The 27,123-nt window shown below is 31.8% G+C and overlaps 1 protein-coding gene across 2 annotated transcripts in view; it reads right to left on the reverse strand.

Annotated features, from left to right (window-relative positions):
* Positions 1 to 216: 216 nt before the first annotated feature.
* LOC145293171 (uncharacterized) overlaps positions 217 to 27,123 on the reverse strand; it is a 132,135-nt gene continuing 105,228 nt past the window's right edge. For both annotated transcript variants that reach the window (XM_080139637.1, XM_080139636.1), the window contains 3 exons: positions 20,960 to 21,043; positions 15,279 to 15,404; positions 217 to 369 (listed from right to left, as the gene is read on the reverse strand). In XM_080139637.1, coding sequence (XP_079995763.1) covers positions 356 to 369; positions 15,279 to 15,404; positions 20,960 to 21,043 — 224 coding nt within the window. In that variant the 3' untranslated portion in view covers positions 217 to 355. The remainder of the gene's footprint in view (positions 370 to 15,278; positions 15,405 to 20,959; positions 21,044 to 27,123) is intronic.

Consider the following 27,123-nt stretch of genomic DNA (forward strand, 5'->3'; position numbering starts at 1 on the left):
CGCAAATCGGGTTTAGTAATCAATGAATTATAAAAACGGGATTCGAAATTTGTGAAGCGCCTCATTGTTTGTTATGTTCTCTTGAAATTGAAATGGTTTTCTTCGAAGAGTCCATTCTTTCTAAAAAACCTTTTTTATCACACACACACACACAAAAAACTTTCGAGAGAATTAAAATTCCGAACGAACGAAATGTTTTGTTTTTCTTTCATGTACAAAAAAAAAAAAAAAAATAAATAAATAAAATAATAAAAAAAAAACATTTCGTAATTTCCAGCTTTTTTTCTATTTCTTCTCTTTCTTCCCAGTTTTTCTTTTTCATTTGTTTACATTTTCATTTCCAAAAGCATGAGTTCTATACTTCATGGTCTGAAATATATTGCAAAAAAAAAAAAAAAAAAAAAAGGAAAAAATGTCAAAATATTTCAAGAAAAAATACCAACCAACCAACCAACCAACCAACCAACTAACCAAACAAACAAACAAACAAACAAACAAACAAACAGAGCACAAAAAAAAAACAAACAAAAAAAAAAAAACGCAGATAAAGTTAAAAAAATATGGTATTTTTTCTTCTGAACGCATGCGCATAGCTAAAAACAAAAACAAAAAAAACAAAAAACATTAAGCTTACAGAAGTGGCTGCGTGAGAGTCCGACTTTATGATCTCAGTTTCTGCTATGAGATGTCAGTTCTCTGCGCAACCAAGCATGCAAGCAAGAGTAGCTGGATAAGAAGCACAAACTGAATTGGTTTTTCCTAAATCAAACGAATTTCTATATAATTATAGAACTCTATGGACCGTCCAGGCGTCTTTGCTTGCTTGCATATTGTGTGTGTGTGTATATATATATATATATATATATATATATATATATATATATATATATATATATATATATATATATATATATCCTGGCTTGAGGTACTTGCCTGTCTAGCCGCACTGATGAGCTGTGATACAGAGAAACAGTACTGTATGTGGATGACTATAATGCTCCTTATCTTGAGTTGAGCATATTGGGAAGCGATGCACGATATACCATTAGTGCATTAAGCGATGCTCTTTGTGTAAACAAATCGAGCTCAGGTATTTCGGACGATATCAAAACATCGTTAATTCACTCTCGCACAGCAGCTGCTGATTAGCGTAATGGTTCGAAGACTTGACTGTCGTACGGGCAGTTGTGTTTCAATCCTGGCTTGAGGTAGTTGTCTGTCTGTGATACAGCGAAACAGTACTGTATGTGTATGATTATATATATATATATATATATATATATATATATATATATATATATATCGTCTGAGCTTCAATCTATAATCCCCCACTAAGCATTTACAAAAAGCACTTGCCTAGCTACTATTACTACCACCAATTTTCCCCACTCTTTATCTGTACCTGAATCTGAACACAAATTCCATGACCAAAGCTTCTTTCTTAGAACTGTCCGCCTATGGACATATGTTCCGACATGCTTTCCAGTTGACTATAACATAGTCGCCTTCAAGTACAATGTAAACAAGTTTCTGATGTCTCGCCCCCTTAAATATTTAACTTCTATCAAACTTCCCCCACCACCAATCACTAACCTGTTGTCTCAAAGACCGCCTTACACGCAGTAACCCTTATCTTTTGAATGGTTTCCGGGCCTTCATAAGCGGTGACACCCTTATATATATATATATATATATATATATATATATATATATATATATATATATATATATAACAGAACTTTGTTGAAATTCAAAGACTTACATTTCTTCTTTTTTGTAACTTTTGTTTATTTCATCTTTATTACAGCCGTTTCGTTAATGAGATGGCAATTTTATGATTTTATGTGTTCATAAAAGTGTCCTATCCTCGTCAATTCGTCACATATTATTTCCATTCGATGTTACCAACAAAAAATTAGTTTTGTATATGATAAACCTAGTGTTTACGTTTGGGGAAAGGAAATTCCACCTCCACGTTTATGAACACATAAAATCATAAAATTGCCATTCCATTAACGAAACGGCTGTAATGAAGAAATCCAAGATGAAAGAAACAAAAGTTACAAAAAATAAAAAAGGTAAGTCTTTGAATTTCAACAAAGTTTGTACAATATATACTCTGCACCTATATAAAGTAGATACATTGAGCGTTACTAGAAATTAATGGAGATTCAGTTTTTAGCATAACAGTTTCCACCCGTTAAACGAAAACAGTATACATTGAAATTAACAATATTTCAAAAATAAACTTTTATTATATATGTATACTAGCATTTCAGTCCGGCGTTGCCCGGGTGTTTGGAGGTGTATGTTGAGCAAAAAAAAAAAATAAATAAATAAAATAGGAAGGAGGAAAAGGATGGGGGACAAACCTGACGTCTTTGCTGTTACGACCACCACCAAACCGGAAGTGACGTAGTTTTAAATGAAGGCTAGACAGTCGAAAAGAGGGGATGACTTTCGAAAATATCGGCAAAAAAAGCGACCCTCCCTGTAGAAAAGTGCCCAGTTAAGGGTGAAGAAATTAATGTTTTTAGCCAATTTTTCGGTATTTGTCGTCTGAAGGATCGAGCTTCCAAACAATATCTTGTGAAAATCCGTTTCCTCTGTCGAAAGTTTTAGGCAGGCAAACATATATGCATACATTTATATATTGGTAGCTCAAATTTTCGACCCAAAACCGATTAAAAAGCTTGCTCTATCTCTGAATACCCTTTATGTAAAATTTCAAATGTTTAGACCAGAAATTGTCTGAGTAATTTGGCAGAGGTCAATTATTGTTTTAACCTTAATCCCTATTATGACCCCTTAACATTTATTGTTTTGTGCTCAAATTAAGTTAGATCCATATCCAAGGAACCTATATCTAAAATTTAGTGTTTAGCCCCAAAATTGTCGGAGGAGTTAGGTAGAGTTCTTAAAGATCAAATCGTTGAACTTTGACCCCTTAACAGCCAAATTTTTGGATGAAAACGGATCACAAAGATTTTCCCAAATCTCAGTATCCCGTATATCAAATTTGGAGTCTGTAGACTAAAAATTGACAGTTATTGCATAGGAAAATGTACACAGACAGACAGACGCGTTCACTTTTCTCTCTCTCTCTATATATATATATATATATATATATATAAAAGAAAGGAACGCTTTTAACAAAATCATGACTTAAATCTGAATTTTCACAACAAAATTACTATACTTAGTCATAGACATGCGAGCGACTACATGGATAGTAACTAATTTACATACTCTTTTGCCTTTGGAAAACGAGTATTAATTACTTATTTATTATTTATGATTTCTTATAAGATGATTGGTTTCATTTCATTATTATACTGAATCCTGTTTATGCATCATTTCTACATTCTGCATAATTGCGTAGAATTTAAGATGAAAACGTTCGATCACACGGAAACATATATATATATATATATATATATATATATATATATATATATATATATATATATATATATAAAGTTACTTTGTCAGCGTGGGTGCGAGAAGTATTTACTAAACTTCTCTCTGAATATTAAACCTCCTAAGTTGAAATTTGATATATAGGGTATTTGGACCTGTAGCATACTTTCGATTAGGTTTTAAGCCTGTAAAATAGCTGTCCAGAGGTCAAATTTGAAAAAAACAAAAAAAACATTGTCCTGGGGTAAGTTGACTATACCTGTTTTATTTATTGCCCAGATGTTACTTGAAATAATTTGTGCAGATTTTTTATGCATATGAATTTAGGTCATACACAAACAGATAAGACTGGAGATCTATGTTTTACTTTCGGGACTAGTTCATGGCACAAGTATTTTTTTCTTACTTTTCGAAATCACAACTATATATTGAGCACCATATAATAATCTATAGAGAATTGACTCCTCCTCCTCTTCCTCCTCCTCCTCCTCCTCCTCCTCCTAATAATAATAATAATAATAATAATAATAATATAAATAATAATGAGAATACGATAAGAACCAACCACATCAAAACAAAGATTGATACAACACAAGAAAACAGCAAATGCAGACTCTGTGGACAAAGAGACAAAACGATAAACTATATAATAAATGATTATAACAAACTAGTTCAAAAGGAATACAAGAACAGGCACGGCCAAGTAGAAAAGGCAATACACTGGGAATTGTGCAAAAAACTGCACCTCAAACGCACGGACAAAATAGTACAAGCATAAGTCAGCAACAGTAATTCAAAACGAGAATCACAAAATCCTATGAGACATCGACATACAAACGGATAAACCCATCCAAGCAAGAAGACCGGATGTCGTAATAATTAAGAAAAGTCCTGCCAAAGTGTAGACTTTGCTGTTCCAGCTGACCACAGGATATTAACAAAGAAAAGGAGAAACGCAGTAAATACACCAAGCTAACCAGAGAGCTGAAAGGGACATGGTTGCTGAAGAAAATCAAGATAGTACCTATAATAGTAGGAGCACTAGGAACAATTCCGATAAACTTTGAAAAAAGAATAGGAGAAATTGCACTCAGAGGAATGGCTGGGAATAACAATAACGAAAACAGCTGAAATATTAAGGAAAACCCTTGAATGTGGAGACTAACACACATGAGCAACATGCTCGGGCTACTGCAGAGACAAAACATGAAGAAGCGTTACATGAAACCAAGAACATTGAAGCTGCATATCCATATTCTCTATCCCATCCCCATCCTCTCCCATTACCCAATCACTGCCTCCTTCCCCCAAAAAGAATGATGCCAAATAGCCGAGAAAGGTCAAGGAGGATGGAAAGACCGAGGAGAGAGCAATGACCAGACCTCCGCTGGACAAGTGTGAAGAGAACTGGGACCTTGGGGAAGCTTTTTGGCACTCAAATTCCAGTGGAGACGAATGGCTGCTGCTAACGAGAAATCAATGGTAAGCGACCGTTGCGATAATGCAAATGCATTTGCAAATGATATCTGGAGAGTACTGGAAAACTGGGGAGACTTGTTGTCACCCAGCTTCCAAGAAACACCACAGGTTGTTTACGAGGAGAGATCCTTAATGACCTGTGTGAAAGCTCCTTGTGAGCCAATAATAATAATAATGATGATGATGATGATGATGATGATGATATATATATAAGACTCTGCTTGTTCCTTTCTTAGTTACTTGATATGTTCGCTTTGAAAAGGGCCAAATACAATTTTTTAAGGTCAAACTGCTTCAAAAAAGACCAATTTCGCGTAATTTGTTTTTTTTTATAAAGCCAATATGGCAACCTTAAATAATAATATGAGAGTAATTTCCCTTTAATGTAGCCTCGTTTTCGGATATCATTCTAAAAATATATTACTATTATTGGAATAGTGTAAGAAGGAAACTCATAGTAATTTTGACATGCAGTGGTTGTTCATCAAAGAAAGGAGTCAGTAAAACCTTTACATAAAAGGGAACATTCGAAAGAAACAGGGGCAAAAAGAACATTGTCTGCCACTGAACTGAAGGAGTAAATCAAAGATTGTCTCTTACAGTGTGATTTTATTATTTGTATAAAACTATGTGCACAATATAATTTTCTGAGTATTTATTATTAATTTATTAATTGATCCCATTTGGTAAGCTCTATATTTAAAATACAATAGATAGTATTTTCATAGAAATTTTAATAAACTCATATTTGCTACGTATTATTGTTTTTGTCCAAAAAGATATCAGCTTTATAAAGATATATTTATTGATTAAATATATTTCTCCTTTCTGTGGAATTTCCATAGGTACTACTACTACTACTATCCAAGGAGACGGAGAAGCGGAGCAAATACACTGAACTCGCCAGAGAGCTCAAAAGGATCTGGAAGATGAAAAAAGTCAAGATAACGCCACTAATGGTAGGAGCACTAGGAACAGCACCGAAAAACTTTGAAAAAAGAATGGGAGAGATTGGAATCAGAGGGATGGCTGAAAAAAATATAACGGGCAACAATAATGACAACGGATAAAATATTAAGGAAAATCCTAGAATGCAGAGACTAAAACATGTGAGCTACAGGCACAAGCCGGATTTACAGAAACTGCTACGTGTAAAACACAAAGCAACATTACATGGAATCATGAAAACTGAAACTGTATGATAGTAAGTTACCCCCCCCCCCCTGCGCCCCTGACTACCTACTCTTGTGTGTGTGACCATAAACTGACACCACACCAAATAATCGCGGAGGATCAAAAAGGATGGAAAGACCGAGGAGTGAAAGCACTAGTCTGACGTCCGCTGGATGGGTGCAAAGAGAACTGCGATCTTAGGGAGAATTATTGCCATCCAAATTCCAGTGAAGGTCAATGGTCGTCGCCAACGAGAAATCAATGGTAAACAGCTGATGCGATAACGCAAATTCATCTATAAAGGTTATCGAAAGAGGTGGAGAGTACTGGAAATCTGTGGACACTTGTTGTCACTCAGACTCCAGAGAACACCACAAGTTGTTCTCGAAGAGAAATCTTTGATGATGTGTGACTACTCCTAGTGAGCAAATAATAATAATAATAATAATAATAATAATAATAATAATAATAATAATAATAATAATAATAATAATAAAGGAAAACAAAAACTACAAAATCATTGGAGCATGGAGATAAAAACCGATAAACTTAACAAGAAAAAAAAAAAAGAAACTGCCAAATTATAGATTTTGTCATACCAGCAGGGTGTAGTAAGATCAAAGGAACAGAAAAACGAAACAAATACGCGGAACTTGCCTTAGAACAGAAAGAAATATGCAAGATGAAAAATTTTTTAATACTAATAATTGTAGGAGCACTAGGAACAGTTTAAAATAATTTTAGGAAAAAGACTAAGAGAAATCGGAATCAAGACTATACAAGAGATGGAAAAACAGCTGAAATGTTAAGGAAATTCATCGAATGCAGAAACTTACGCATATGAGTTACAAACGCTAAGCAGAGTTAGACACAAGGTCAGTTATTAATAGGCAAAAAATCCAGCTCCTCAAGAAGGTGTATTCTAGATTGACACAAAATTAAATTGCCTCAATGAAGAAAGATTTCTTCGTCACTATTCGTATATCTTATTCTTAGCAAGAATCATTGCAATCATCACAATATCACATTTACTTTAGGGAACCATCCTATTTAAAATATCCCCAAAGTGTTGTTAAATTTAAATCTGATTTATCGATATATGTATGTAAAAATTCATTGGAAGTCGGGAAAACGGTCAGTAAGATCCTCCCAATCCATTTCTACAAAATAGACCGTCCACAGTTTTTTTCGGTTTGCTTAGAACCGGAAAGAAACAAGTTGATCTTAAAGTGGAAAGTATGTGAATAAAGGAGGAATGGAGTTTGGAAACGGATAATGTTTTTTTGAAGATGAATTTAATTTGGGGAGGCTAATGAAAAAATGGAGAGTACGCGTCTTCGGAAAGATATTTTTTTTTATCTCCGGGCCAGGAGGTCAACCAATGAATCATAAGAGTCTGAGGAATCAGTTGGCTTGTCGCAAGTGTTTGATATGTTTAGTCTTGATAACCAAATCTTTTGTTCTTCTTGTACGCGTTGCAGACTAATTAGTTTTAAAGGTGTTATAAAAAACGGATTAACTTTTCTTTCTCTCATAAAATAACCTTTTTCTCTTTCACCCCTCATATTCTAAAAAAAAAAAAAAACTATTTGATTGGCCAAGATGATTCTCCTTGACCAATCATCAGACACACAACTTCGGCGGGCTGAATGCAAAAATAAACAAAAAACAAACTTATTCTTCCTCTCTTTATAATGGGGTCGCAACCAGTTAACAAGCCAGGAAGCTCCTTCTTAATTTGAATGTGATTACCTGAATTTGACATTCAAAGGGCCGTCTATTTTCTTTAACGCTAAAGAATTTGTTTTATTATAATTGAATTTCTTAAAGCCCCAAACACAATTAGTTTTGCAAATACATTTTTGTTTTTGTTTAATTTAATGCACATGTTTTATTTCCACCTTGTGTGTCTTATCAACTCCTTTTCCACCATTTATTCAACTTCGGCAAACGAGAACTGAACCGGTCTTTAGTGTATTCATGATTCCACCCTCTAAATTCAATGCGTAGGTGTTGCCTAGGAAACAGCTTTCCAGTCCGAGATTTTATTCACATTATAACTCACCCATGGATGATACAACATTCATCCTGGGCACGAAACTAAATGAAATAAAAAATAGATTTTGTAAAATAAAATCTCTTCATAAATCTAGGAGAAATGGAGAAAAGAGAGGAAGAAAATACGAAAATAAACGAATGCGTGAAGTCACCAAAAGAAGAAAAAGACATTATTAATATGTGTGTGTGTGTGTGTGTGTGTGTATGTGTGTGTATGTGTGTGTGTGTGTGTGTGTGTGTGTTAAGCGATGAAAATGTTTCAAATTTAATGTGTGACAGATGGATCGACGGACAGAACATTTTTACTAGGGTAGAATCGCTGTTAAGAAGGAAAGGATACTCTTAGCAGCCCCCTTTCAGGACGTATTTGGCTCTTATACAGGTAGAAGATTGCGTCGGGGGTGAGACACCTTCTGCAGTGCTAGAATGATTCCCAAGAAGATATCTCACTTCCGACGCTTCTTATTAAGTTGCGTGAACGCGTACAAAAACAGCCATTTTAAACAGGTGTGACAGACAGATAGACACAATTTTTTATATAAATACGTGGACCCATCTGCGATGATATTCCAATCTTAAACACGATAGACTGACGAAAATGCGATTTCAAACAGAAGCATGACAGATCCACCGACCGACAGACGTAGCCTTCTATGGTTGGATGTATAAATGGCAGCTGTGCCTGTGTATATTTGTACACCCAGCTAAAAGTAAACCACAAAGTTGGTATATTTTTTATCCGCGTTGTCCCGGATGAATAATATATAAAACTTCGAGAAAATGTTTCATTCTCTGCGAGTCAAATGAGTCAGATATTGTCTAGTGGCAAGCTTTTTTCTGTGTTAATGTGTACTAATTTAGAAAGAAAATACCGACTAATTCCACGAGGAATCTATTATATAAATGAGAGTTTTCTGTGTGTATGGGTGTGAGTGTCCAGTTAGAGAGGAATGGGCTGGACGGAGGAGACAGTAGGGGTCGGAGAGAGAGAGAGAGAGAGAGAGAGAGAGAGAGAGAGAGACACACACACACACACATACAGATAGAGAGATAAGTTTTAATAGAAATGTTACACTTTTGAACATGGCAATTCCGGGTAGCCCTGCTAGTCTAAAATAAGGTATATCCATTGAATCATCTTGCGATAGAAATGTTATTTTAAAAGTGACATCCCGACGGACATAGCTTTTTATAGGGATACATGGACATATTTGAAAAGCAAACCAACTTATTGCCCCATCATTCAGCATGTTTTTGCTTTCATTATTTTTTCTCTATTTTGTAACTGATCATTTGTCAAAAATGCGCCCAGTTCGTTTTCTGCTATCCGTATGTTGGCGTTGCTGATGCATCTGTCACGGTTAACCTTTGATGAATGGATCATGTCAAAGGTAATAATGATGATGATGGTGATGATAATGAATACGCCCGAAGAAAGAGAGGTAAAAAAAAAAAAAAAAAAATTGGGAAGCGTATAAAAGCGTGTATTATGTTTGGTTCTTCTTTTATTTTTCCCCCTTTCTCGTTTTCAAATAATGGAAGCTGTAAAACTCAATTTGGTTAATTCATTTGCGGCTGTTCCCTCTATAAGATTTACTTAATGGAGATCCGACTTTTATAATGAAAGATAGCCCAAATCTATCTACTATTATATAAAATGAACTTCTGTGTGTGTGTGCGCGCGCGCGCGCGTGTGTGAATTCATTTCTTATTGAATCGAAAACTGCTGTACGAAGGTACTTGTGTGCCTGGCAGTGTTCTTAGACAGGTTTGGTGTCAGAATGTCTTCCATCGATAATCGAAATAATCCAATGAAAAAAGAACAGACGATTTTCACCAAAGTTAACACCTTACACAACCCAACATCACAAGTGCATTTGAGAAGTTTTATTACCACACAAACCGAAAGGCTCAACATATAAATTTAACAGTAGAGTCTTTGATATGACAGGGGCGCGTTCGAAATAAATGTTTCTGTTTAAAGCAAAAGTTCATCATGATACTTGACTTTTTCATTTTAAACTTAAATTCAAGCCATTGTCATCGCACAAACAGTAGGGTAAGGCATATAAAACCGACAATAGGTTATTTGATATGACAGGGACGCGTTCGAAATGAATGTTTCTATTTAGAGGACAACTGAAAACTGATACTTGACTTTTGGATTTTAAACTTTAATCCAAGCCATTAAAATAATTTTATAACCTGAACAGTAGGTTTATTACAGTGTAATGTAGACAATAATATATCGTGGACTAAGTCACTGCGAGGAGGCATATGATCCTTCTTCACAGTGCATCGCGATGGAACCCTAACTATAGCAGGCAATCAATCGATTTGATTGAAAAATGCGTGAGTTCACCGATTTCGATTAAAATAAAAATATGGGCGTGAAACATTCTTAGATTATCATTCAATACACAGTTTCCGATTCATTAATAACGTATCCCTCATCAAACTTCGTCCATTCTGATTGGCTGCGTTCTGATAATTCTCATATTTCGAAATTCAATTATATGCTTCATAAACGAATGGTTACTAAAATTACAATATGGCGTTACTACGAGACATATTACTGCGAGACATAGTACTGTGTATCCACAAGTATTGAGAACATAAACAAAAACATGCACCCCTAACAGTTCTTATAGCCCGTGCATGCGTTTGTTTGTGTGCGTGTGTTAAAAAAATTTTTGCTGTTAAAACAATTGCAAAAAATAATAAGTGTATATGAACATTACAGAATGCAACTTGTCGTGAAATAAATAAATTTATATATACGCAGTAAATTTCCAGTACATTTTTTATTTATTTTTATTGTATTTCTATTTAAACAAACTGAACCACAGAAACGCGTGATCGGAAACAGCTATATATATATATATATATATATATATATATATATATATATATATATATATATATATATATATATATATGGTAAAGATGGTAAAACTAAAGTATATTATAAATATTAAAGAATTAATATAGTTACTAATCCAATATATCACTCAAGCAGTTATATAGTTACTAATCCAATATACATCTCGAGCAACCCCTCAATCTATAATCATACAACTAGCAATAATAATAATAATAATAATAATAATAATAATAATAATAATAATAATAAAATAATAATGAGAATAATAATATTTCTCCTAACAGCCATCCTAACACTAACAACACTCATTATCCGCCCCCCCCAAATAGTCCTCATACACCATTTGTTGAACACTATGAACAAAATTCAAACTATTTAACTAATACAAATCAGCAAATTAATATTAATATCAGACCTCGAGCTTTAAATAAAGTACATATATATATCGGTGCTACTTCAACATTAATTAAGAAAAGAATATCAAACCACATTTCTTCTTTTAACAACCATAATTCTAATAATAACCAAGGAACTTCTCTAAACACATTAATTAAAAAACTTAACTCTAATACTACCCCTTCTCAATCAAATGGACTATCATAAAAAAGTTAAGTCTTATACTCCAGGCATGTCGCCTCTGCACAACCGAAGCTATAACTATAATTACTTTACCTCAAAGTAACAATATAATAAATTCTAAAAAGGAACTGATTTCTTTCTGTAAACATAAGTCCAAATTTAATTATGGTAATTTTGAAATTACATAGTTATTACTTTAACCTCTCAGATAGATATATAATTTTTCTTTAACTTTATCGTTTTTTCTACATACTTTCTTAATACTTTATAACTTAATAATCCTCTATTTTAATTCTTTATTTCTTTTTTGCTTGGCCGTTTTTTTTATCTGCAATTTTTTTTTATCTGCAATTTTTTATCTGCAATTTTTTATCTGCAATTTCCGTTTTAGTCTTTAAATATTCCTATCTATCTAATATATCAATCTACCCACACTTTCATATCTTGTATGTGTATGTACTTATATTTTACTATATGCATTTACTTACATACTTACTTGCTTTATCCTGAATTTGCAGACACCAGCCATCCTTTTCCCTTAAAAATGTATTATTTTTTATTTATTTATTTTTTATTTATTTTTTTATATTTTTATATTTTTATTCATTATTTATTTTTTATTTATTTATTTCCATTTAGTATCTTTTAACAACCCTTGCTGACATTTTCTTAAGTAATAACCTGTACATTTCAGTTGACCTATTTTTTGCCCTATATTTTTTCGGGCCTTTTAACATCTTTTTGTCTGGGTCATTTTGACATTTGCTTTTCTACCTTATATTTAATTCCATCACCATTTAATTTTTTTCCTCTTCTTCTTCCCTGATCTTTTTTTCTCTTCTTCTTCCCTGATCTTTCTTATTTACATTATGTCTCGGCAGCCGTGTGAAAAGCATATCTTATTTTTCTTTTATTAATATTATTGGAATTTTTCCCTTCTCCTTGTACATATTTGTGAATTATTCCATGGATTTCGGTCTTTTGGATTATTTTGGACCATCTTCCAATTACGTGATTTCCTTGGATTTTACTTGTACAAATGGAAATTCTTTTAACTTTCTTGAAGTTTTACATTTGGATTTTACCGTCACTGGATTTTTTATCTTCCACCAGACTATCTACGTGTAATCACCTTTTTCTTCACCATATTCCCTTTGCTTCACTTTTTTTGTTATCAAGTAAGATCTTTGACTTACTTGCAGTTTCATCAAATACTTTTGTATGCAAAATCCGATATCACATTTTGCTAATTCCTACCCTCTGATCAGAAGGAAAGTATTTATTCGAAACTCCGCGGATTAAGGACTATCCACTTATCAAGTGTTTCCTTTTCAGATTAAATATGTTTTTAACTCTTTTTCAGTGTTTTTTAACATGTTTTATTAACTGTTTGCTATTTCAGATATTTAGGCTAACTAATTCATGTCATTAAAAAAAGTATTTCTCATCTCTGTCAACCGTCCCTGTCTTCATATATATATATATATATATATATATATATATATATATATATATATATATATATATATATATATATATGGATTCAGTCAAACACTATAGAGAAACAGTAGTTTGTAAATGGGCACATTAATTTGCGGAGACAGGGACGGTTGACGCAGATGAGAAATACTTTTTTTAATGAAATGAATTGGTTAGCCTAAATTTATCTGGAGGAAAAAATAGATCCAGTATCAAATATTTTTTGTTTATATGTTTTGAGGGAGGTGGTGTTTGATCAACACAGCTGGGGAGCCATGATTTAATATACTGTTTTGTTTTTAAATCCCCGAAACAGTGTTTCATTGTAAACAATGGATGATCCCTTTAAGAAGATTTGGTATTAACGTTTGTTTATGTAAGTAAATCTATTCAGCGATATTGAAAATTAATTCACTTACTGGCAAAATAATGTTCTAACGAATTTCTCATATGTTATATCTCCCCTCTTTGATTTTCATACATAAAGTAAATTTCACAGTGTATAAAGATTATTTGATATTGGTGATATTCATGATCGTACCTTATTTCCAAAGGAGATATAACATGAAAAATATTTTGAATCAAATCTCTCCTTGCTGTTATTTCAGATCATTTGAAACCATAGCAGCAAGTTTTAGTCTCTCCTTCATCAAGGCTAGAGGTTTGGGGATATATATATATATATATATATATATATATATATATATATATATATATATATATATATATATATATATATATGAAAAAACAGTTAATAAGATATGTTAAAAATCACTTTGAAATGAGTTAAAAACATATTTAATCTGAAAAGGAAACACTAGATAAAGGGATAGTCCTTAATCCGCGGAGTTTCTTGTGTCCTGAGTTCCATAAGGGATTATTGAAGAAATTAGCATTTTGATTAAAAATTTTTTATCAGCATAAAGAGCAGAAATTCTTCTAGAGACAGATGGTACTATAGATTTTATAATTGAGTTGGGGTGGTTAGAAGATTTATGGACGTATAAAAGCGTAAGATTAGGTTTATGATAGGGGCTATGAGTTTCAGTGTTAAGATTAAGTGTAACATCTAGAAAATTTGAAGTGTTTTTGTTTGGTGCGATAATTATAGAAAGGCCAAAGTTATTGAAGAAATTATGTAATTTTTTAATTGTTTTGTTGTACTCTCTTGGCCTGGCTGTTGTAGTAAAAAGAGCAACGTCTCTATAAAGACCCCCTTGGATATGTTTAAAGTGGTATTTAAGTTCTTTCAGTAAGAAGAGTCCCACTAAATCTGTAACTTCTGCAAAGTCAGAAGCACCCATCAAGATGTCAAAATTATCAGGGGTACCCTTTCTAGTCCAAAGCTTATTGTTAAAATGTATAAGGGACTTTCTCGCTAGGAGAATTAATTTTATTTCTAAATTAGTTAAGTCAGAATTTCTTTTATCAAAGATAAGAGCCTTATTTAAAAGGATCGGAGAAATTGATTGATAATAATTTTGGATGTCAAATGTTATGAAGTTAAGGAGGTGTTTATTTTTAAGGGAAACAAACCAGTTAATTACGGAATTTGAATTCAGCCATATATATATATATATATATATGGCTGAATTCAGATTCCGTATATATATATATATATATATATATATATATATATATATATATATATATATATATATATATATATATATATATAACAGCGTCATAATGGTTCTAACGCAACCAATCCATGGTCTGAAGAAGGCAAAGCGGAAATGCTAGTCGCTATTTACCATTAATTTTGTGTCGCTAAACTTAGATCTACATATTTTATTTGTGTGTGCTAGGCTGGGAGGATGATAAACTAATTACATACACTCATAAAACAAAACCAAATAAACTAATATATATATATTGTTTTTAAAATATAATAATCCACTGGCATATGGTTCGTCGCCTACGACTCATTAGAGTGGCTGAATCTAGTGAGATTCGAAATCTGATTCTCCATAATAAGAAACCTAAACCTCTACCACTGGGCTATCTTGCACGTCTGTTAGATATGTCGCGTTTTATGTAGTTGTTGTTTGTTTGTTTTTGTTTGCGATACTTTTCGAATGAATTCAATTATTTATATGAAAGTGCATTTTTACCTAAATACGAGTTGAGAATAATTTTCCCTTTGACCAACTTGGTACTCGCATATAAATATATATATATGTGTGAAATGAGAAGATAGACTTACGTTTCAGTGTGAGGTATTCGACGAATTCATCAATGACACTTCGTTTAGTATCTTTTATTGTAGATGGTCGGCTCTGTAATGTGATTGCTCGAATGTTTCTCTTTCCAGCAGGCGGGCGGCCATTGGCTGAAAAAATGAAAAATTATTAGGTTGGTGCAAAAATGATGTTGTTTTTTGACGTTCACCATATATAAAAAACGACATTATTTTTGCACCAACATAATAGAAAGAAAAATTAAAACAATAATGAGCCTGATTTTCAAATGATACAAACATACACACATGATGATTTATATGATGATTGCAACATCTTGTCAGACGAGTGCCACTCCCTAAGACACATGAGCCCAAAAATGACTTCCATCGCCATAGGACCATTATAATAGACAAATGCCCGAGGGAGTATCTATGCACAGATGATGTTATAGTCTTAGCTTTGTACGACAGCTAAGCCTCTCTCTCGGTTCAAAATGTTGAGATCCAGCAACAAGCAAGAGCGAGATAGCCAGCAACAAGTTACAATGCAGACCAGCTTAATGCGGGTACTGGTCTCCTGCTTTATGGTTTTTTAAATCAGAGATTTGCTTCTCCTAGAAAGGTTGCCTTCACCGCGACTTATGGGAGCCCTCTCCACCCCAACACACACATACATACACACAAACACACACTGTGTTAGTTGGCCGTTGACCCCGAAAAAGGGTTCATTTGCCCTTTGGAAGGTCTTGTTTTTACTCCTTCAGGGAGACTAGCCACCCTCCTCACCAAACAAGTCTGGTGGGGGAACCAATTTAGTCACCGGTGACCCGATCATGAGGCAGGTACTACTGGGTTATATTGTATTTTCTCTACTGCTCACCCTCAATCCAGGACGCTAATAAATAAAGTGTCTGACAGCAGAGGCATAGCACTCTCTCTCGATACTAGCACAGAAGTACATGTATTTGGTGACTTCAATGTCCACCACAGTAACTGGCTTGAATTCTCTACTTAGACAGACGTAGTTAGTAGCACAACACATAGCTTCTCTATATCTCATTCCCTATCACAGACGATTACATTACCGACATATTTCCCAGACAAGGAAGATCAACATGCCTCACTTCTAGATCTATTTCTGACCACAATTCCCGATATCCACAGTCTACTCAGGAATGCTGATCATGCTGTGATGCTGGTAGAAATCGCCCTTAATTCTCAAAGCAAAACTGAAGACACACTGCTCAAAACAATGAGGTATTATAAAAAGGCTGATTGGGAAGCCATCAGGGATCTTATCAGATGCTCCACGGGGAAATAGCTTTTCTCTTCCTGTTGAACAGTACACAAATGAGACCACTGAATGGTTCAAAACTGCAATTGAAGCACGTGTTCCCACACGGAAATTCTATAGCAAACCCACTCTCCCCAATGCTTTACTTCTACTTGTACAGCTGCCATTGCTCAAAGGCAGCATGCATACAGCAGATTCAACCGACATAAGTCCAGTTCAAACAGACAGAAGTATATAGAAGCTAGAAGTAATTGTAAGAGAGAAATAGCGACAGCTAAGACAGAATACACTGAAACCACCAGAAAACGCATCGAAGCACAGAAATTAGGAACTCGTGAAAAAAATCAACAACAGTGTAGTAAATAATGGGCAGTCAACGATTCCATCACTATCAAACAATCATGAGCTTACTTGCATGGCAACCGAGAAGGCTAACATGCTTGGCAGTGGGTTTGCCTCAAACTCCACACTACTCCACTCCTCGACTTTCCTTTGCGGACAGACGTCACACTAGATGATCTGAAAATCACCCCTTCTCAAGTACATGATATCATAAAAAAACCCTAGACACCTCAAAAGCATGTAGACCCGATCTCATCCCGGCTGTGCTATTAAAAAAATGCTCTGCTGAGGTTGCTCCAATTCTCTCCAAACTTTACAACAAATGCCTTAACAAATCTTGATTTCCTGACAACTAGAAAACTGCCTCAGTGGTACCAGTTTTCAAGAATTCTGGCAAAAGAACTGATGCATTATTAAATTATTAGCCTTCTCCGGTTTTCGCCAAAATATTTGAGTCCTTAATTAATCAAGCTCTAGTCCATCACCTTACAGCTGCTAAACTCCTGACCGATAATCAATATGGATTTAGGCAAACGCGTTCCACAGCGGATATCCTAACTGTAATCTCTGAACATATATACTGTTCACTGGACAAAGCAGGGGAGGGTAGAGCTGTAGCCCTCGATATATCTAAAGCTTTTGACAGGGAATGGCACGATGGCCTTCTCAGGAAAATTAGATAATATGGTATCACTGGAAGAATACATAATATAATTAAATCCTTCTTAAGTAAGAGAATAATCCAGGTTAATATAATTAAATCCTTCTTAAGTAAGAGAATAATCCAGGTTGTCATCTAAACAATATGATATAAATGCCGGAGTACCTCAGGGGTCTATTCGTGGACCTTTATTATTCTTGATATTCATAAATGACCTCCCTGATAAAATTGTTTCTGAGATAGGTATATTTGCTGATGACACCACTCTCTATAACAGGCACGAGGGGAAAACAAATGAACACATATCTAAGGAAATGGCAGAAACACTAGAGGATAACCTCCAATCTGTAGTGGAATGGGGACAAAAATGGATGGTCACATTAAATGCTGCTAAGACAAAGCTTTTTTCCTTCAATAATTACAAGAAACCTTCTCTACCACCAATAGCAATGGCCAAGAATACATTATCTGAAAATACTTCTTTTAAACTCCTCGGCCTAACGTTTACAGGGAACATGAACTGGAATAGATACATTGAGAACATTGCCAAGGCTGCTGCGATGAAGGTCGGTTATCTTTACCATGCTACAAAACTACTTATGCTTGAAAGTATCCTGTACCTCTATAAGGCCACCATTCGCACATGTAGTAATGTTGTCACAATTGGGCTGGTGCATCTGCTACTTGTCTCTCACTCCTTGACAAGGTTCAAAAGAGAGTTGCGAAACTGTCATCTAGGCTCCAGCCTCTGTTCCATCGACGAAATTTTGCATCCCTCTGCCTGTTCTACAAGTACTTTAATGGTGAATACTTTGACGAACTACAAGCACTTGTGCCTCCTCGATGTAAATACCCCTGACAAACCCGACAAGCAGCTAAATCCCACCCCTTCACATTAGAGATTCCTAGATGTAAAAGAGGCTTGTACTCCAGTAGTTTCTTCCCCAGAACTTCTAAACTTTGGAATTCCCTTCCAGGTTCCAGCTTCCCCAACTGTACTGACATGCAGAAGTTCAAGTGTAATGTGAACAGACATCTTGCTACTCATCTCCCTTCATAATACCCCTGTAACTTATGTCCCCGATAATAGCCCCCTACTTCAAAGTGGCACTGTACCTTGTTTGGGGTGAAAATGGAATTATTAAAAAAGAAAAAAGTATATTTTGGTAAAATTTCATTTTATGAAGAAAGGCGCTAAACACACATTTATGGCAACCATTTTTTTTGTAATTCAAACATAAAATCTTGATTCGATAAAAATAAGTATTTTGTCTTTGATTTTATTATTATTTTTTTTTATATTTTATAAAAGGAATATAGCTGTTGTTTTTTAATCAAATACAAAATCTCGTTCTCTTTCTATCTGTCTGTCTGTCTGTCTGTCTGTCTCTCTCTCTCTCTCTCTCTCTCTCTCTATATATATATTAGTGTTGGGACGATTAATCGGAATAGGAATCGGGAATCTTAGAATCGAAACTTTTGGGGATATCGGAATTAGGAAAATTCTGCCTATTTTCCTGTGTCCAAAACGATTCTTTTTATTGCTTTCATTTGTTTGTTTTTGTTTAAAACATAATTTTCCATGGCCTGTATTAATAATAAAATAATGAATATTAATAATAAAATAATGAATATTAATAATAAAATAATGAATATTAATAATAAAATAATGAATATTAATAATACAATAATGAATATTTATTGATTTTAAAGGACCAGTAAAACTACAATATCTAGATTACCACTTCACAAATGTATTTTTATTTTTGAGAAAATATATGAACATATTAAATAAGTCTTTGCCATAATAAGACCCCACCCCTCAATAAAACAACTTTATATTTAGTAATTAAAAGAAATCAGCATCGGAATTGGTAATTGTATCAGAATCAGGAAAAATATTGGATGTCGTGTGTGTATATATATATATATATATATATATATATATATATATATATATATATATATATATATAACAGGACGCCCGGCGTTGCCTGGTCGAAAAATACGCATAAATATTATATTTTGATTAATACAGAAACTGAGACATGTGTTTGCAAGTATTATGCTTTTTCTAAACCGTTCACTTCTTGTAAGTAAAAAAAAGGAAAAATACTCGAACAGATATTGACACCAAAACCTAGACGGCGATTCAAGTACGATAACCATTAGACCAGCGTGAGACGGTTTCTAAAATATGTTTTTAAACTACTTATTGTTAACACAAGTAATCTGTAATGTGAACTATTCACGCATGCAAACAGATAAAAATCCGATCACTCTCACGTACCAATTTTTCAATTTTGACCCCTTAGCAAGCCTTTTCTCACATGAAAACGGATTAAAAATTTTCCAAATGTCTGAATACCCTATATGCGTAATTTCAAGTGTGTAGATAAAAAATTCGTTGAGTGTATAGGTTGAGAAGTGTCCTCACACACATTCTCACTTTTATTGATTTATAAATAAGAATTAATTTTTGCTAAGAATCTAAAAACACCGTGAAATGTCCTTCAATTCCATTTGAAATCACTAGAATGGGTTCATAAAATAAATGAAATATATTTTAAATTAAAGAAAAGAAATTCAATTTTTAAAATAAACTTTCTTTCGTTTCAAAATATTATTTCCAACCTAGGATATTTCAAACGGATCACTACTAGCTGTTTACTATTGGATTGTAGCTAATTAATCGATTTCTCACAATTACTGATAACTCTTCGCAGAGGAAAAGCAAAAATTACAACAAAAAGCCTTTTGTTGCAACAATTGGCCTAGTAGACAACTTCTCAACCTTGTGACGTTGTTAGTTCTACATACTAATAGGAGTTATACACATCTTGGAGTTTGAAACGAATACGAAAAAGAATCCGAACCCTTTCTACCCTTTCTGGCGCTCATTAAGTATTATGCTGACCTACCCTATTACATTACTACGTGAACTCTTCCTAATATTATGAATAGTAATAATGGTGGGAACAGAACCGCTATAGTAAGTCAGAAGCAACATAATTTGTAATTTCTGTAAATACACAATCTTGTTTAATTTGCTTGTTATCTTGCTTCTTTCCGGCCTTTTAAAACCAATGAGGTGAGGGGTTTTCGAATATCACATGTCTATAAAGATACGTGGTATTTCTCTTTATTATGTCCGCTAGTCTGAAATCAATGAATTATTCTTACCATTGTTGACTTGATGTGTAATTCAAGCGAAAAAAAATCTACAGAATTAATAGAACCACTATTAGTATAAACATTTCTATCCCTATGTAACAAGTGTAATTTCGGTGAAACTTCACGTAAAATTTGGTGCAATTATGTCGAGTAGTTTTTGATCATATAAATAACCAACAGAGAGACGCACACAAAAATTCTCGTTTATGATATATAGATAAAAAAATATCTTACCATAAATCCACCATCCCATTGGCGGAGATGTTGCTTGTCCTGCGTTCGTGGCAGATTTTTTTTCAAATTCGAATGCTTGCAAAGCTGCAATTGGCAATGTTCAAAAAAAATAATAAATAAAGTTGACATTGGCAATGTTAAAATAAACAAATAAATAAAGTTGCAATTGACAATGTTCAAATCAACAAATAAATAAAGTTGCAATTGGCAATGTTCAAATAAAATAATAAATAAAGTTGCAATTGGCAATGTTCAAATAAACAAATAAATAAAGTTGCAATTGGCAATGTTCACATAATCAAATAAAGTTGCAATTGACAATGTTCAAATAAACAAATAAATAAAGTTGCAATTGGCAATGTTCAAATAAACAAATAAATAATGTTGCAATTGGCAATGTTCACATAAACAAGCAAATAAAGATACAATTGGCAACGTTCAAATAAACAAATAAATAAAGTTGCAATTGACAACGTTAAAATAAACAAATAAATAAAGTTGCAATTGGCAATATTCAAATAAACAAGCAAATAAAGATACAATTGGCAACGTTCAAATAACAAATAAATAAAGTTGCAATTGACAATGTTCAAATAAACAAATAAATAAAGCCGGAATTGGCAATGTTCAAATAAAGAAATAAATAAAGTTGCAATTGGCAATGTTCAAATAAACAAGCAAATAAAGATACAATTGGCAACGTTCAAATAACGAAATAAATAAAGTTGCAATTGGCAATGTTCAAATAAACAAATAAATAAAATTGCAATTGACAATGTTCAAATAAACAAATAAATAAAGATACAATTGGCAACGTTCAAATAAACAAATAAATAAAATTGCAATTGACAATGTTCAAATAAACAAATAAATAAAGCCGGAATTGGCAATGTTCAAACAAACAAATAAATAAAGTTGCAATTGGCAATATTCAAATAAACAAGCAAATAAAGATACAATTGGCAACGTTCAAATAAACAAATAAATAAAGTTGCAATTGACAATGTTCAAATAAACAAATAAATAAAGCCGGAATTGGCAATGTTCAAATAAAGAAATAAATAAAGTTGCAATTGGCAATGTTCAAATAAACAAATAAATAAAGTTGCAATTGACAATGTTCAAATAAACAAATAAATAAAGATACAATTGGCAATGTTCAAATAAACAAATAAATAAAGTTGCAATTGACAATGTTCAAATAAACAAGCAAATAAAGTTGCAATTGGCAATGTTCAAATAAACAAGCAAATAAAGATACAATTGGCAACGTTCAAATAAACAAATAAATAAAGTTGCAATTGGAAATGTTCTAATAAACAAATACATAAAGATACAATCGGCAACGTTCAAATAACAAAATAAATAAAGTTACAATTGGCAATGTTCAAATAAACAAATAAATAAAGTTGCTATTGACAATGTTCAAATAAACAAATAAATAAAGTTGCTATTGGCAATGTTCAAATAAACAGATAAATAAAGTTGCAATTGGCAACGTTCAAATAAACAAATAAATAAAGTTGCAATTGGCAATGTTCAAATAAACAAGCAAATAAAGTTGCAATTGGCAACGTTCAAATAAACAAATAAATAAAGTTGCAATTTGCTATATTCAAATAAACAAATAAATAAAATTGCAATTGGCAATGTTCAAATATACAAATAAATAAAGTTGCAATTGGCAATGTTCAAATAAACAAGCAAATAAAGATACAAGTAGCAACGTTCAAATAAAAAACTTAATAAATTTGAAATTGGCAATGTTCAAATAAAGAAATAAATAAAGTTGCAATTGACAATGTTCAAATAAACAAATAAATAATGTTGCAATTGGCAACGTTCAAATAAACAAATAAATAATGTTGCAATTGACAATGTTCAAATAAACAAATAAAAAAAGTTGTATTGGCAACATTCAAATAACAAATAAATAATGTTGCAATTGACAATGTTCAAATAAACAAATAAATAAAGCCGGAATTGGCAATGTTCAAATAAACAAGCAAATAGAGCTGCAATTGGCAATGTTCAAATAAACAAATAAATAAAGTTGCAATTGAAAATGTTCAAATAAACAAGAAAATAAAGATACAATTGGCAAGTTCAAATAAACAAATAAATAAAGTTGCAATTGACAACGTTCAAAAAAACAAATAAATAAAGTTGCAATTGGAAATGTTCAAATAAACAAGCAAATAAAGTTGCAATTGACAACGTTCAAATAAACAAATAAATAAAGTTGCAGTTAGCAATGTTCAAATAAACAAATAAATAAAGTTGCAATTGGCAATGTTCAAATAAACAAATAAATAATGTGGCAATTGACAATGTTCAAATAAATAAGCAAATAAAGTTGCAATTGGCAATGTTCAAATAAACAAATAAATAATGTTGCAATTGGCAATTTTCACATAAACAAGGAAATAAAGATACAATTGGCAACGTTCAAATAAACAAATAAGTAAAGTTGCAATTGACAACGTTAAAATAAACAAATAAATAAAGTTGCAATTGGCAATATTCAAATAAACAAGCAAATAAAAATACAATTGGCAACGTTCAAATAACAAATAAATAAAGTTGCAATTGACAATGTTCAAATAAAGAAATAAATAAAGTTGCAATTGGCAATGTTCAACTAAAAAAATAAATAATGTTGCAATTGGCAATGTTCGCATGAACAAGCAAATAAAGATACAATTGGCAACGTTCAAATAAACAAATAAATAAAGTTGCAATTAACAACGTTAAAATAAACAAATAAATTTAGTTGCAATTGGCAATATTCAAAAAAACAAGCAAATAAAGGTACAATTGGCAACGTTCAAATAACAAATAAATAAAGTTGCAATTTGCTATATTCAAATAAACAAATATATAAAGCCGGAATTGGCAATGTTCAAATAAAGAAATAAATAAAGTTGAAATTGGCAATGTTCAAATAAACTAATAAATAAAGCCGGAATTGGCAATGTTCAAATAAACAAATAAATAAAGATACAATTGGCAACGCTCAAATAAACAAATAAATAAAGTTGCAATTGGCAATGTTCAAATAAACAAATAAATAAAGTTGCAATTGGCAATTTTTAAATACACAAGCAAATAAAGATATAATTGGCAACGTTCAAATAAACAGATAAATAAAGTTGCAATTGACAATGTTCAAATAAACAAGCAAATAAAGATATAATTGGCAACGTTCAAATAAACAAATAAATAAAATTGCAATTGACAACGTTCAAATAAAGAAATAAATAAAGATACAATTTGCAACGTTCAAATAAAATAATACATAAAATTGCAATTGACAATGGTTCAAATAAACAAATAAATAAAGTTGCAATTGACAATGTTCAAATTAATCAATAAATGATATTTGCAATTGGCAACGTTCAAATAAACAAATAAATAAAGTTGCAATTGGAAATGTTCTAATAAACAAATACATAAAGATACAATCGGCAACGTTCAAATAAACAGATAAATAAAGTTACAATTGGCAATGTTAAAATAAACAAATAAATAAAGTTGCAATTGACAATGTTCAAATAAACAAGCAAATAAAGTTGCAATTGGCAACGTTCAAATAAACAAATAAATAAAGTTGCAATTGGCAATGTTCAAATAAACAAATAAATAAAGTTGCAATTGGCAACGTTCAAATAAAGAAATAAATAAAGTTGCAATTGGCAATGTTCAAATAAACAAGCAAATAAAGTTGCAATTGGCAACGTTCAAATAAACAAATAAATAAAGTTGCAATTTGCTTTATTCAAATAAACAAATAAATAAAATTGCAATTGGCAATGTTCAAATATGCAAATAAATAAAGTTGCAATTGGCAATGTTCAAATAAACAAGCAAATAAAGATACAATTGGCAACGTTCGAATAAAATAATAAATAAAGTTGCAATTTGCTGTATTCAAATAAACAAATAAATAAAATTGCAATTGGCAATGTTCAAATATACAAATAAATAAAGTTGCAATTAGCAATGTTCAAATAAACAAGCAAATAAAGATACAATTGGCAATGTTCGAATAAAATAATAAATAAAGTTGCAATTTGCTATATTCAAATAAACAAATAAATAAAATTGCAATTGGCAATGTTCAAATATACAAATAAATAAAGTTGCAATTGGCAATGTTCAAATAAACAAGCAAATAAAGTTGCAATTGGCAACGTTCAAATAAACAAATAAATAAAGTTGCAATTTGCTTTATTCAAATAAACAAATAAATAAAATTGCAATTGGCAATGTTCAAATATACAAATAAATAAAGTTGCAATTGGCAATGTTCAAATAAACAAGCAAATAAAGATACAATTGGCAACGTTCGAATAAAATAATAAATAAAGTTGCAATTTGCTGTATTCAAATAAACAAATAAATAAAATTGCAATTGGCAATGTTCAAATATACAAATAAATAAAGTTGCAATTAGCAATGTTCAAATAAACAAGCAAATAAAGATACAATTGGCAACATTCAAATAACAAATAAATAAATTTGCAATTGACAATGTTCAAATAAACAAATAAATAAAGCCGGAATTGGCAATGTTCAAATAAACAAGCAAATAGAGCTGCAATTGGCAATGTTAGAATAAACAAATAAATAAAGTTGCAATTGGCAATGTTCAAATAAACAAGCAAATAAAGTTGCAATTGGCAACGTTCAAATAAACAAGCAAATAAAGTTGCAATTGACAACGTTCAAATAAACAAATAAATAAAATTGCAATTGGCAATGTTCAAATAAACAAATAAATAAAATTGCAATTGGCAACGTTCAAATAAACAAATAAATAAAGTTGCAATTGGCAACGTTCAAATAAACAAATAAATAAAGTTGCAATTGACAACGTTCAAATAAACAAATAAATAATGTTGCAATTGGCAATGTTCAAATAAACAAGCAAATAAAGTTGCAATTGACAACGTTCAAATAAACAAATAAATAAAGTTGCAGTTAGCAATGTTCAAATAAACAAATAAATAAAGTTGCAATTGGCAATGTTCAAATAAACAAATAAATAATGTTGCAATTGACAATGTTCAAATAAATAAGCTAATAAAGTTGCAATTGGCAATGTTCAAATAAACAAATAAATAAAGTTGCAATTGGCAATGTTCACATAAAATAATAAATAAAGTTGCAATTGATAATGTTCAAATAAATAAATAAATAAATAAATAAAGTTGCAATTGGCAATGTTCACATAAAATAATAAATAAAGTTGCAATTGGCAACGTTCAAATAAACAAATAAATAAAGTTGCAATTTGCAATGTTCAAATAACAAATAATAAATAAATTTGCAATTGGCAACGTTCAAATAAACAAGCAAATAAAGTTGCAATTGGCAACGTTCAAATAAACAATAAATAAAGTTGCAATTGGCAATCTTCAAATAAACAAGCAAATAAAGATACAATTGGCAACGTTTAAATAAACAAATATATAAAGTTGCAATTGGCAACGTTTAAATAAACAAATATATAAAGTTGCAATTGGCAATGTTCAAATAAACAAGCAAATGAAGCTGCAATTGGCAATGTTCAAATAAACGAATAAATAAAGTTGCAATTTGCTATATTCAAATAAACAAATAAATAAAATTGCAATTGGCGATCTTCAAAAAAACAAGCAAATAAAGATACAATTGGCAACGTTTAAATAAACAAATATATAAAGTTGCAATTGGCAATGTTCAAATAAACAAGCAAATAAAGCTGCAATTGGCAATGTTCAAATAAACGAATAAATAAAGTTGCAATTGGCAATGTTCAAATAAACAAATAAATAATGTTGCAATTCGCAATGTTTAAATAAACAAGCAAATAAAACAGATGGTTAGGTTTGCAACCCGTTTACCAGACCAGCAAGAACAATATGCATCACTTCTAGATCTATTTCTTACCAGAGTTCCCGATGATTGTGTAACGAATGCCCACAGCCCACTTGGGAACGCTGGTCTACAGTGATAACGGTTTAAATTGCCCTAAACTCTAGAGCCAAAACTGAAGAGCCATTGCTCAAAACAACGAGATATTATAAAAAGCCTAAATGGGAAGCCATTAGAGATCTTATCAGAGATGCCTCATGGGGAAATATCTTTTCTCTTCCTGTTGAACAGTGCACAAATGAGAC

This window comes from Euprymna scolopes, chromosome 14, assembly GCF_053919585.1.
Source record: "Euprymna scolopes isolate OS-2025 chromosome 14, ASM5391958v1, whole genome shotgun sequence".
Taxonomy (NCBI): Eukaryota; Metazoa; Mollusca; class Cephalopoda; order Sepiida; family Sepiolidae; genus Euprymna; species Euprymna scolopes.